This window comes from Tamandua tetradactyla, chromosome 25, assembly GCF_023851605.1.
Source record: "Tamandua tetradactyla isolate mTamTet1 chromosome 25, mTamTet1.pri, whole genome shotgun sequence".
NCBI classification, from domain to species: Eukaryota; Metazoa; Chordata; class Mammalia; order Pilosa; family Myrmecophagidae; genus Tamandua; species Tamandua tetradactyla.
This window is the reverse complement of record NC_135351.1, coordinates 31786771-31800182: the sequence shown is the minus strand read 5'-3', so window position 1 is coordinate 31800182 and position 13412 is coordinate 31786771. Positions and strand designations below refer to the sequence as shown.

Genomic DNA, 13412 nt, shown 5'->3' with positions numbered 1-13412 from the left:
TTGAAGAACCATGGCACACTGTATCATTCCAAAGAGAAAGCAAAACTTAATGCAATGAATGATTCTCTTTTGGATCCTGGACGAGAAAATATTACACAAGACATTGCTGAAACTATTAGAACAACTTGAATTAGGTCAGTATATTAGATGATAGTATTGTATCAAGGATATATTCACTGGATGTGGTTGTATGAGTTAATGCCCTTGATTGTAGGAAATACATACTAAAATATTGGGGGTAGAAGGACATAATGACTACACTATGCCCTCATTAACCAGAAAAATGTAATATATAAAGATGTTAGCCCTTGGTGAATTGGGGTGAAGGTTATGCAAGAGTGTTTTTATGATATTCTTGCAAATCTACTATGTATTTGAAATTCCTTCAAAATAAATATTTAAAAGAAATGCAACTAGGGGCAGGCCATGGTGGATCAACAGGCAGAGTTTCTCGCCTGCCATGCCGGAGACTCGGGTTCTGCCCACGTTAAAAAAAAAAAAGAAAAGAAAAGGGATGCAACTAGGGCACAACAATGGGGTCTCCCAGAGGGAAGATCAACCAGCCTCACACGGAGCTATTCAAGGGATTGTGCGTTTTGAACCGGGAGTGGTGACTGAGGCATTGAGTGGTTGGAGCTGTGCCAGACCACTGATCACGTGGCACCACCTCAAGAAGCAGGGGGACAGTGCTCTGCCAACATTACTCCATCGGGAAAGAAGCTCAGAAAACTCCTCCAGCAGATCCGGCTTTCCCAGGAGAAGGCAACCATGGCAGTGGAAGCTCCCCCAAAGGCAGGACTAGCGAACCACAGCCCGAATGCCAAAAGAGATGAAAAGCCCTCCAGGATGCAGAAACGGAAGAGTTGGAAGGTGAGCTGACTCTCTCAGGCTTCCCACCAAAAGTTTCTTAGCTGGAGCCAGGAGGCCCTGTCAGGGGAGCCCAGGTCACAGCAGACTTTAGAGGAAGCATTGCCCTTTCCATTCTCCCCAGATTTCTCTCCCATAATGGCCGGGTGACCTCCCCTGGAGGGACTTATTGAGAAGGAAAAGGGTAGAGAAGAAAGATTCAGGGAGGGAGTGGGAGTGGGGGGTTCCTAGCAGTCCACTCCACTTGAAATAAAGGCCTAGAGCTCTGACTTAAAAAAAAAAAAGATAGAAAGAAATGCAACTAATTATTTTGTTTACATTTTCAGATATTTAAAATAATACAAGTTCATTATAAAATGTAGACAACATAAAAAATTATAAAATGGCAGTTGCAAATCTCCTGTAATTCCATGACCCAGTTAAATCATTAGTGTGTATCTTTTCAGAATGATTTTACACATACTTACACATTTCTTTTTTTTTTTTTTTTTTTTTTTTTTTTTTTAAAGGAAAGACAGAGAGAAGGAAGGAAGGATAGAAGGAAGGAAGGAAGGAAGAAAGGGAAACATCTTTAAACATTTTCTTGTTTTATTGTATTCTGTTTCTCCGTATTTGTTACATGGGCTGGGGCCGGGAATCGAACCGAGGTCCTCCGGCATAGCAGGCAAGCACTTTGCCCGCTGAGCCACCGCGGCCCGCCACACATTTCTTTTTAATGGGATAATAAATTGCACAGTAGGTATGGCATCGCACAATCTCAATGCAAAAAAAAAAGTCACTTTAATTTTTTCTCTGACTGGACTTTTATTTCTATGTTGAGCATCCATTCGATCTGATATAGAAAACAATCTAGTCACTTTCAGAGAAATACATACACATAGTTTTTTAAAATGTTAGTACAAAAGGATGTAAAATAAAAATCCCTTCCTCTCCTAACTCTATTATTCCCTGCCTCCATATACCGTAGCTTTTATGTACACATCTAGCAGTGACAAACTAGAGCCAATAGGGCAAATCCAACCCTCTATCTGCACTTGTAAATTAATCTGTATTGGAACACAGTCATTCCCCTTCATTTTTACATATTGTCTTCACTGCTTTCTTGATATGGTTACAGAGATGAGTAGTTGCAACAGTCTGTATCCTAAAATATTATTATTTTCTTTAATTTTATTACTATTTTTTTACATGGGCAGGGACTGGGAAACAAAACTGGGTCTTCAGCATGGCAGGCAAGAACTCTGCCACTGAGCCACCACTGCCCGCCCTGCCCTAAAATATTCTATATGGCACTTTACAGAAAAAGTTGCTGATCTGTGAAAAAAATGATGGCTTAATAAGCGCACTCTACTACCACTTGCTTATTCATTTAACAATAGCCTTTATTTCAATCTATAGATCTACTTCTTTCTTTGTATTAGTGGGAAAGCTTGTTTAAGCAATTTCACAAGTTTTTGTATCAGTCTCTTAAGATGTTCTGGTCTATTGTGAAAATAGTATTTTCATGCATCTGTGTAAAACACATGTATTGAAGTTGTTTTTACAAATGACATTACTGAATAAAACTTAAGTGGATTTTTATATTTTAGTCAATACTACCCAATTGCCAACTGGAAAAACCTGTATCATAAAACTGAGACTTACTTCTCATATTCTCTTTCTTCTGTTTAGATGATGCTGTTCTGGAAAAGGTAACCAAATATTGTGACTCGAAATAGATTTAATTAGGAAGGTATAACATGACACGATCTCTATGCCAAAAAAATGTCACTTTTTATTGAATATATTTATAGAAACAAAAAAGAGAGAAGGGATAATGAAATTAAGCAACATGGATTCTTAGAGTTAAGGAAAAATAGAAAACTTTATTTCATTTATTTCATACAGAGAAAATCACCCACATTTTGCCAAATTTGTTTACTATAGTAAATTAAATAAGGGTTTCGAATGTAGGTAAATATGTCTTCAGTTGCAAAATCTCAGATAAAGACTGTTTATCGTACTGATAAAAGTCGAGCCCAGTGAGAAGTTCCACATCGCGGATGCGGGCAGCATGTGCATTGAATCTTTCCTCAATCCAAACAGCTTCCTGTTTACCTTCCTGGAAAAATGAAACACAAGACCATTTTCCATAGGGCATGATTTTTCATGACCAGAAAGATCATTCGTTACTTAGTTGTCCTTTTTTCAGTAATATTTATTGTCTTATATTTTAATTTGACAGAGCTGTTTATTAAAATAAAATAAACAAAAGTACTACCTCTAATATAACAGATGGACCATTACAAAATCATATAAAGGTTTGCCATTTTCATATTTACTTCATAAATATTTTTTAAAGAAATAAAATGTCAAAGATGAACTTTAAGTCTTAATGTTCCTCTGATCAGAGTTAGCCATCACATGAATTGATGTTTATTCAATCGGATGTTTTAGGCTTTTACTGCACATCAATACACAATATATAGTATTATTTTATGAGTTTTCAAATTTAAATTAATGATTTAAAATGTTAGCATGTAGAATTTACAATAAGTAAACAGTATTCTCCAATTGTTTTTTATTCAGTATTATGTTTGTGTTTATCCAGAGTTATATACCTAGATCTAGTTATGTAACCTTTGTTTAGCTGTGGTTTGTAATATTCCTTCATCAAAGGCAAAACAGTTTATTTTTTAGTTACCCAATTGACAGGATATTTACTAAACTATAAATAATATAAATAATACTCCAATCAATACTTGGTCTATGACCCTCATGTTCAAATGCATGGATATCAAGGATATATAAATAGAATTGCTCGATCAGAGAGTATATGCAATGCAACCTTTACCAGATATTAGCATAGCACTCTTCAAAGTGTTTTAACAAGTTGTACTTCCATATGTATGGAATATAATTACAATATTCGTTCTCATCCTTACCAAGTCCATGGTGTGAAATAGTGGTTTATCCCTGTTCAAATTTCATTACTCTGAGAATTATTACTTTTTAATTAAATTAAATTGAAATTATTATTTGGAGCATCTCTTCAGATATTTTGTGATCATTTGAATTTTAAAAGATTTTTCACTATATAAAAATTAGTTCCATAATTTAGAACCATCTCTAACAGTCATTATTAATTTTCTGATATTCATTTGATATTGTTAATTTTCAATTAAATTTAACAAAATAAAAAGTTTGAAGTTTGTTTTATTAGATGAGTATTCTTTACTCTCAATTGTCTGCTATACTGTACCAGTGGACACCAGCAGAATACTAGTCCTGCCTATAAGAGAGTTTTAAGGAGCTATATTTTAGTATGTGTTTTGATGGAATATGATATATATGGTTGATCTATTATATAAAAATAGAATTATTTTATATCCCCAAAATACAACTTACTTTGTTATTTTTTTTTGAGACATTTTTGAGATAGTTATTCTCTCTCCTTAATCAATTACAGTGGGTATTATTGCTCTCACACTAATGAAACTTCTTTTGTCTAAGATGACCCCAATTTTGACAGGGCTTTCCTCACATTTTTGACTCGGTTGATCACACCATGGTTCTAAAATGTCTTCCTTTTCCCTCTGTAGCTCTAACAACTGCTTACTTGTTTGAGGATATCTTCTGTTTCCTTAACTAACACTAGTTTTTTCTACCCTGGAGTATAGACAACTCTAGCATCTTGATCTTGGGAGCTCTGTTCCCCAATTTCTTCTCTTGGAAAAATTTATTTCATTCTCATAATTTCATCCCAAATCAATATTTGCTGCTTTGATTGCTCATCTGAATTGCAAACCTGCATTTTCCAATACCTGATGAGTAATTTATGATAATGATGGCCACTGGGACTCAGGCTATATTCTCATTTGTTCTGATATGACTTTAGCTGCAATGTTGGGGGAGGAGCGAAGGGAAGAAGAAAAGATGGAAGAAATAAAAGAAGGAAAAAATAAAAAGGGAAATATAAATCTAGTGCCCTAGATGAGTATAAGGTAGAATTTATAAATCAGCCTTTCCTACACTGTCCTCAATTCCCTCAATCCTTTTATAGTGGGAATACCTCCTCATATTGACTGATTAAACTATTTTAAAAGTTCAGAGGTTCCCTACAACATGTCCATTAAAGAAAGCCAACTACTGCTTGGGCACATAACTGAAGGTGTAATTATCTACTCTAATGCTAGTGGAAACATTTCCATGGTTGGACTTATTAAGGACCAATTTGTGTATGTACTATGCTTTTTAGTGATTTGATTATAAAGTGTTGTACCTGTATACAAGTTCATTTTATGTATTGACTTTGGAATGTAATTCCATCATAAGATGTGACTTCTCTGTTATGGTCACCATTTGCTTTACTGTGTACTGGGAACTTTGCTTAAAGTCTTATAAGGATTATCTCATTTAATTCCCATAACAACTTCAAGAAGTGAGGTGATTTTTATACTTAGCATTTAAGTTCTACTCTATACTACTTCTTATATCTCCTCCTAAATATCCTTCTAATCTCTCAAATTGAGGAACAAGAGGAAAGTCATCCTTCCCCAAACAACTGTTGCTCTATATATTTGCTGCTCTGTCACACTTAAATTTTCATTCACTTTTGACTCTTTCTCATCCTACACCACTTACTAATTGATGGTCACATCTTATTAACTTTACAATCCTTCTTATAGTCATAGATTGGTTTAAGCTTGCTCTACACTCATCACATGATGTCTCATAATTCTATTTGTATGTATCATGTCTTTTATACTAGATCAGAAACTCCTCAAAATCTTGGATGATGTCCAATGTATTAGTGATAATGTCCTATTAATTTAGGGGAGATCATCTCCTCTTTAGACAATCAGTGGAGGCTTCATGTTATTTGTACTTCAACTTTGAAGTGCAAGTGAAGTATAGGTAAATTTTTTACTAGATGGAGAAGAAAGGCATTCTAACAAGTTGTTGAGGTAGGAGACCTCAAGATGTGTTCAAGTAATTTCAAGGACTCCAACTGGCCTGAAATACATGACTGTGAGGGACAAATAGTGGAGAGCCCTCCCTATAAGCTGGGAGTTTTCTTTTGGGGAGGTAAGAGAGGTAGGGGAAAGATGTGAGGCAAAGGAATATAACATTTACAAAAATAAATTTTAAGATAAGTTGGTAATGGTGTACAGTGGTGAAGGGGAGGAAGACAGGAAAAAGGGAACAGCCATGTAAAAAGCTACTTAAGTTTCATTTTTAAAGGTCATGATAAAAGGTGATAAGAGTCTAGATCAGGTATAGCAAATAGTTTGCCCTTTGCACACCAATTCTAACCGTGCCATAATGGTTACCTAGAAACTGTGTGATAAAAAACTATTTAATCCTGATTCAGTGGTAGAAAGTATCATGCTTTTTTAGTTGTCAATGTCTGTCATTGGAAGAAGAAATGAAGAATGGGATTTACCCTGGCCTACTAACAAAAGTACCAAGAGGAAAAGCAGGAAGGGCTTCAACTCAAAAATGTCTCCTGATAGCTTCTTGTTTGTAAACTCTTTACTGCTCAAGCTTTAACCTTGTGCCTCCATCTTTAGACGCTGAAAGAGCATTCAAACACTCCAAGTAAAAGCCTATCTTTGAGATCCAGCTGTAAGGTCATCTTTCCTACCAGGATTTATTTCTACTTGGAAATCTACAGTAGTTTATCTGCCCTTCTCATGTGCCACTTATTGCTTCCTTGTATATTACTACACTTCTAAGTGCTAGACTAAAGGCCCCCTTTAATAGAATTCAGGTCTGATTTATCCGTGCACATCTCATAGTACTTAGTACAGTGAAAGAATGTGGATGAAATCCAATCTCGCCTAGGACCTGGACTTTAATTTCCAGTCTCTAATAGACTATGGGACTTAACGCACGAATGCCTTATTTACACGCTTGACATGCCTAAATTAACCATCCAATCTACCTGCTTCCAAAAGAGTTCCCATTGCTAACTTCTCTCCTCATCCTAATTACCAAGATTTAAAATCTAAGATCCATCTTCAAGTCTCCCCTTCCTTCTACTCTTTCATCCACTCAGATACCAAGTCCTCTCCATTCTTCATGCTCTCCATTGAAGCACTCATCCTAGTTCTCTCAGTCTATTCACATTCTCCCATCTCAAGGCCCAGCCCTACTCCCACCCCATTTTATGAAATCTTTATTGATCATCCCAGTGGACAATTCATCTCTTATCTTGAGTGGAAATACAAAATCCTTATAACAGCAGGAGGCAAACAATCCCAAGTTTGTGGTATCTCTTAACTTTCAATTTTTTAAATAATTATTGTATTATTGACTGACCCATTTTTGTTCCTATTTCTCATTTATGTATCAAAGTTGTATATGAACTCCTTGAGGGCAAGGACCATGTATTCCTCCTTAGAGTATTCTAAAAGTTTCTTAGTAGGCACTCAATATATTTGCTGAATATATGCAACATGTATGCAATTTGAACTTACTATTTATATATCATTCACCTTCATCCTAAAAGGATTTTTGGTGGCCTAATACATACATTAAAAAGAGTAAGTTACTCAAATCAACTTATTTTTCAACTTTACCTCTGTATATATAATTAACCTCAGACCCTCACATTTCAAGCTAATGAACTTTTAGTATTTCCAGATTCATTCAGTGAACACAAATTCTGTGCCAATTTTGGGATAGAGCCTTAAAGTTTGTGCCTAGAATAAAAAGATTAGTAAGATACTACTCACTCCCTAATTAGTGACTATGAATAGATATATAAATGGAATTCATAGGATTTGCATATAGAGACACAGGTTCATACATGCATATGCATGCTTAAATTGATATTCATTAAATAGAGATTAAAAATGGAGGAAAAACTCTAAAATGAACACTTTTTTAGCTCGACTCTACCCATGGAAACACCTTCAGAGCTATATTTTAGCCGGAGCCACTACTGTGAAAGCAAAGGTTACTGGCGAAGCTTTTCGGGCTGTAGGCAGTCCCCACAGTGTACTCACAGGGCAGCTCTCCACGTTGGTGGGGTGGTGAGGGATGATGAAGGGCAGGACATCCAGCCATCCAGGGCAGGTGTCAGGGGTGTAGCTCTTGTTTTTACAACTGGTCAGCACCATGAAGTAGTGTGTGGGGATGGGGACAGAGGTGTTGGCCACATACCTAAAAACACAATTGAAAAGATCTGATGCCCTTCTACTTTTGCTTCTAAAGAACACCAACATGTTTATAAATATATTTAAGGACATGCTAAGCTGTAAACAGTTAAAAGAATAGTAAAGCTGTTATTTAGATTAGATCAAACATAGTACGAACATCTGTATGTGAACGTACTGTGGAACATTTAGAATACTCAGCTTCTACTTAAAATGTTGGGATTTTCCCTCTGTGCTGCCCTCTTGCTGAATCAAAGACTCCATTTGGTTTCATATTACTTACTCTGTAATTTCATCAGGAGTATCAAAATGGCCATCATAATTATAATCAAATATTGGTCCACTAATCACATTTACTCCATTTCTTTCCATGGCATGTTTTATAAGAAGAACCCTGTGAAAGTAATCCCACATTTCTAAAAAATAAAATAATGAGAATGTTAAAAATGTCTACTGCTATTGCACATGGAACTATTTTCTATTAGAGAGGAACATTTTAAATAGTTAACATCAAATTCTGCTTCAATAATTGGCAGTGGTGAGGTGATTGGGTAACTGTATAGAATATTCCATTCAACAAAAATAAACATCCACACTGAATACAGCTTTTTGTGTGAAATTATTGTTGAATAGGTCTCCAAATTCTCCCTAAGGCTAAATATCTTCTAGAAGAGTAATTTTTGTTTAAAATGGTCAGAATATACATACTTCCCTATTAATTATGATTATGAAGCCTAATATTTATCTCCCACTTATTTATGAGGAGCAACAATATTAATTTGGGAATAGCTCTATGTACTTAAACTAAGGATCAAAAAGAAATTATCAGAATCCTACCAGAGCAAAAGTAAGTTAAAGAGCTATGGCAGGGATCCTTCCCATATCTGTACTTAAAACATTGGAATGAAATGATTCAATATCAGAAACAAATTCACAGAGATCAGAATGAAAACAATCAAGTTAGGATTAATGTAATTCAGAACACCGGGGTAAGGAAGATATTGTCTATATTTCAGAAGCTCACGTACTCTTTAAGACCAAAGGAAGAAAGGTTTATTTTGTCCAGAACCTAAATTTTCTGTAGCATATAATCTAACTCAACCTGTCTAGATAGCTCATTTAAACAATCGAAACTCAGGGAGCCCAGAATAAAAATGAGGGCCTTTAATCCTGTATAGCTTAATGTAATGCCTGGATATATCCCAGAATACATTAAGCAGATAATAAAAAAGTTCTGGCAAAGTTCTTTGAGGGATGGGAGTAAAAATATGGAACTATAAAACTTTAGTGATACCCAAGTCAATAGGCCAAATCCTTGATCTCTAGGCCTGCTCTTGTGAAGCTTATATATGTAGGAGAAAAGCTTAGCCTACCTATAGGTATGCCTAAGAGTTACCTCTGAAGGACCTCTTTTGTTGCTCAGATGTGGCCTCTCTCTAAGCCCAACTCTGCAAATGAAATCATTGCCCTCCCCCTCTACATGGGACATGACATCCAGGGGTGAAAATTCTCCCTCGTGGAGTGGGAGATGATTCCCAGGAATGAGTCTGGCCTTGGCACTGGGGGATTACCAATGCCATCCTGATCAAAAGGGGGAAAAGAAGTGTAACAAATAATGTATCAGTGCCTGAGAGAGTTCAAATAGATCCAAGGAACTACTCTGGAGGTTGCTCTTACGTAAACTTCAGTTATATGTTACTACCTATCATAACTTACCAAACCCCAACCAAAACCATTCCAGCTAATCCTAAAGAACACCTAGGGCAATTTATTAGATTCTACAAAGGCTCCATGCACTAGGGTAACTTTCCAAAAACGTTCCAGATGGGTCCCTGGACCAGATATGTCCTGAAACCTAGAGAGGCCAGCCTTTCCAGAATATCAGCTAGCTCCATCTCCCTACCCCTTATTATTGACAGCCCTTGCAACATGAAAAAGTTAGAATGGGCATAGCCCAAATACCCCTAAAGAGCGGGAGAAAGAAATAAATTGCAATAAAGATGTGTTTAGTAGAAAGTTCCAGGACTCATTTAGGCATTTTAAAATTAATAATCTAAATATATACTTACTTTTGAATGCATCATACATAGGTACCAAATTACTTGTAATTAAGCCATCATATTGGCTATCAGAGGTCCTGTTGTTCCCTGCAAAAGAAATAAAAATTGATAAATCTAGCTAGAAGAGAAAATCTGATGCCCTATACCAAAGGACCATTTCTCCTACATACTAATGTACATCTATTACCAGCCAAGACATGGAATTCTGAAGTATTGTCCAGAGGGCTCCTCAGGAGTTTTATGCCGTTGATACACACCAGCTGTGGATGCACAGTTACTGAGGGTGATGGTTTGAAAGGATTTACATATCCTAGAAAATCCATGTTTTAATCCAATCAATCTTGTGGGAGCAACTGTTTCTCTTAATCCCTATTCAATAATGTAGGTTGGAAACTTGATTGGGTTATCTCCATGGAGATGTGATTCACCCACTTGTGGGTATTAAACTTGATTAAATGGAGATGTGAGTCCACCCATTCCAGGTGGGTCTTGATTACTTTATGGAAATGGGTTTACGTATCCTATGACTGTTCTTCCTTTTTTTATTGGCAGCAAATGACTTGTTCTGAGTTTTACAGGTCCAGAACCAGAGAGATTGTTGCCTTAAGACAGACCATGCCTGTAACTAACTTTAATGAGACTTTGTACTGCTCTTAACCTTGTATTGTATTTGTATTGTCACTGAAATGGTTTAAAGTTTTCTGATATTGTGATGGAATGAATGTATTTTGTATATGGAAAACCATGTCTTTTTTAGAGTCCAGAGGGTGGAATGTCTTGGTTTGAAAAGATTTATGTACCCTAGAAAATCCATGTTTTAATCATAATCAAACTTGGGGGAGCAGCCATTTCTCAAAATAATAAAATAGTAAAGCTTTTATGAATAATTCTTCCACAGTAGAATGTCCTTAAGAAATGAGTGTTTACCCATTGGGGCTGTGGACAGGACACCGCCAGGACCTGCCTGAGAAGGAGGAATCCTCTATTGGGCATGAGGAGGGTTAACCCTGCATACCCTGGAGCCCAATGCCCTGAGAGGACCCCAGCCCATCTGCTTGCCAGTGGCACCACCAGGGCAAAGGGCTGACATCCACCTCACTCTCGTGGAATTGCTGTGAGCATTACAGGCTGCACACCCACAAACGCTCATACCAGTACATTTCACACCTCCACTGGGGTATCTTAATACTTAGGAGAGTTCAAGGGATTGGCACCAACAGGCAAGAAGAAATAAACTTTCGTTTCTCTTAACATTTCACCTGGTGATCAAGGCCCCCACACCCCACATAAGCCTTTCCTACTTTTTAAACTAAACCCTAGACTTTGGAAAACCATTAGCATAATACCACCTCTATTTCAGACAAAAATATATATTTCTCTATAATGGGGAGTTTCTATTGCTAACAAAATAGAATTTATAGACAGAAAGGAGTTTCATTTTACCCTTAATATTTTGAGAGAAGTTAATTGGTTATTAACTTCACTTCTGATCAAGGCAAATATATATATATGATATATATGCATCATATATATCATATATACATCAACCAATCTTACCGCTTAATAGATATCATTTACATCCCAATTTTAATAAATTTTAATATAATTTATCAATAAAATTTTTCTCTATTAAAGACATATCCTAAAATTTACATAAATTTGGAAGATCTAATTCTATCTAAATTTTTAGGTAAAATATGGCAATTTCTTCATTCAAATTATGTTTTAGGTCATTTAAATTGATGTACCACTTGCTTTCATTAAGTCTTTTTTTAACCATAAATCTCTGAGTCTAAATAAATCTCTGAATTGACTATCTTTGGGCAAGGCTTCAAAAAAAAAGTGAAGGTAAATATCAGGAGTAAAACTCATTCACAGAACCTGAAATTGTTGAAAATCTCAAGGGCCAGTTAATAACAATGGCATTTCCTGTTGAATAAGAAGCAGCAGCTAGAGCTTTAGAAAAATTACACTGGCTTTTGCATGTTCCCAAGAGACATGCTTTAAAGAAAAATGTAAAGCTCCCTCGGCTGCTTTAATTCACAGTTGAAACTATTTGATTTAAGGCAAGAGGCAAGGATTCTGGTTTGATTTCTTCTCACAGGCATAGCTGCACTTTTAGAGCAGGACTTAGCTTGACAGTAATCAGAAAAAGATGTTTTGTTTTGTTTTTTTGCAGATGCTTATGTCCCTCTCCAAGGAATCTTCGTTTTAAAACTTAAGCTGAGCCTGCCGAGTTGGAGACCCGGGTTTGATTCCCAAAGCCTGCCCATGCTAAAAAAACAAAACAAAACAAAAATTAAGCTGAAACTTGCCAATCTCTCAGATCATCTGGACCAGGTTAGAGCTGTTCTATGGCTTGTGCTGCAGAATTCATTAGTCTTTATTACAAAGCTGCCCTCCTGCTTCCGGCCACCCCACAACCACTGGGAGTCTCCTGGGCAGCTGGTTTAGCCCAAGCAGGTCGTTTGGGTGGGGAGTGTAGGTTTAAGGCTCAGGCCCACATCCAGCTGACGCGGGCTTTCTAAGCGACTGATCTAAAAGACCCCCACTAACCAGGAGGATAGAGGAAGCCGTGGGTGATGCTCTTGTTTGCTGGGTAGAAGGCACAGCTTTGACTCTCAGAAGGAGGGACCCTGACATCAGCCCGCAGACAGTCTGGGGCAGCAGGAGGCAGAGGCGATGTGTCTCTCTGTTGAGAGAGAGAAAAGGAAAAAAAAAAAAAGTCACCCCAAATTGTGGCTCATCCATTCAATGCCTATATGGTTGGCAACTTCCCCAGAATGTTTCCCATTTAATCAGGTCTACCCGAGCAATGGAAGAGGGTGTCTTCAGCAATGTCTTGTTCTGTGGTTCCCTTCCGGATAGGGGCACCAGGAGGCCAAATCAGATTAATACACATTAGAGAAGAATATCTGTTGAGGAAAATCTGAGCTAAAGTAGAGGAACAATGGGAGTTATCACTAAAAAAGACAACTTTTTTTTTCAGGATCTAATTTTGATGTGGTCGTATCAGTTATAAATAAAAATTGTGCATAAAATAAATTCAATTTATCTTAATGTTACAAATGAACTAAAAACATTCTTCATCTGGGTGAAGACTCTTAACTGACCTAAGATTAATTCTAAGGAGCTGTAGTAGTCTATCACTTGTCTAAAGTGTAGGAATATATATGTATATATATTTATAATTTTATTGTAGCCCTATTTAAAGACTGGTACAATAATTTATTCAGCATGGAAGTCCCCTATCAATATGCTTTCTGGCCCAGATATTTGAGTTAATGCAGTGTTACGAGATTCTCATCTTTCAATTAGCACGTCATTGGGGTAGGTGACCATT

The 13412-nt window shown here is 36.6% G+C and overlaps 2 protein-coding genes across 17 annotated transcripts in view; one reads left to right on the top strand and one right to left on the bottom strand.

The window, feature by feature from the left end:
- The first annotated feature begins 533 nt into the window (after positions 1-533).
- C25H11orf98 (chromosome 25 C11orf98 homolog) lies at positions 534-911 on the top strand. Its single transcript, XM_077143570.1, is given in 4 exon segments — positions 534-645; positions 648-689; positions 692-790; positions 793-911. Coding segments are annotated over 4 exon segments (372 nt in total).
- A 1708-nt stretch (positions 912-2619) lies between these two features.
- The window catches only part of ENPP3 (ectonucleotide pyrophosphatase/phosphodiesterase 3), a 188003-nt gene continuing 177210 nt past the window's right edge, over positions 2620-13412 (bottom strand). For all 16 annotated transcript variants that reach the window (XM_077143950.1, XM_077143954.1, XM_077143951.1 and 13 more), the window contains 5 exons: positions 12626-12761; positions 10079-10156; positions 8293-8425; positions 7860-8016; positions 2620-2968 (listed from right to left, as the gene is read on the bottom strand). In XM_077143950.1, the coding sequence (XP_077000065.1) occupies positions 2798-2968; positions 7860-8016; positions 8293-8425; positions 10079-10156; positions 12626-12761 (675 nt within the window). In that variant the 3' untranslated portion in view covers positions 2620-2797. The remainder of the gene's footprint in view (positions 2969-7859; positions 8017-8292; positions 8426-10078; positions 10157-12625; positions 12762-13412) is intronic.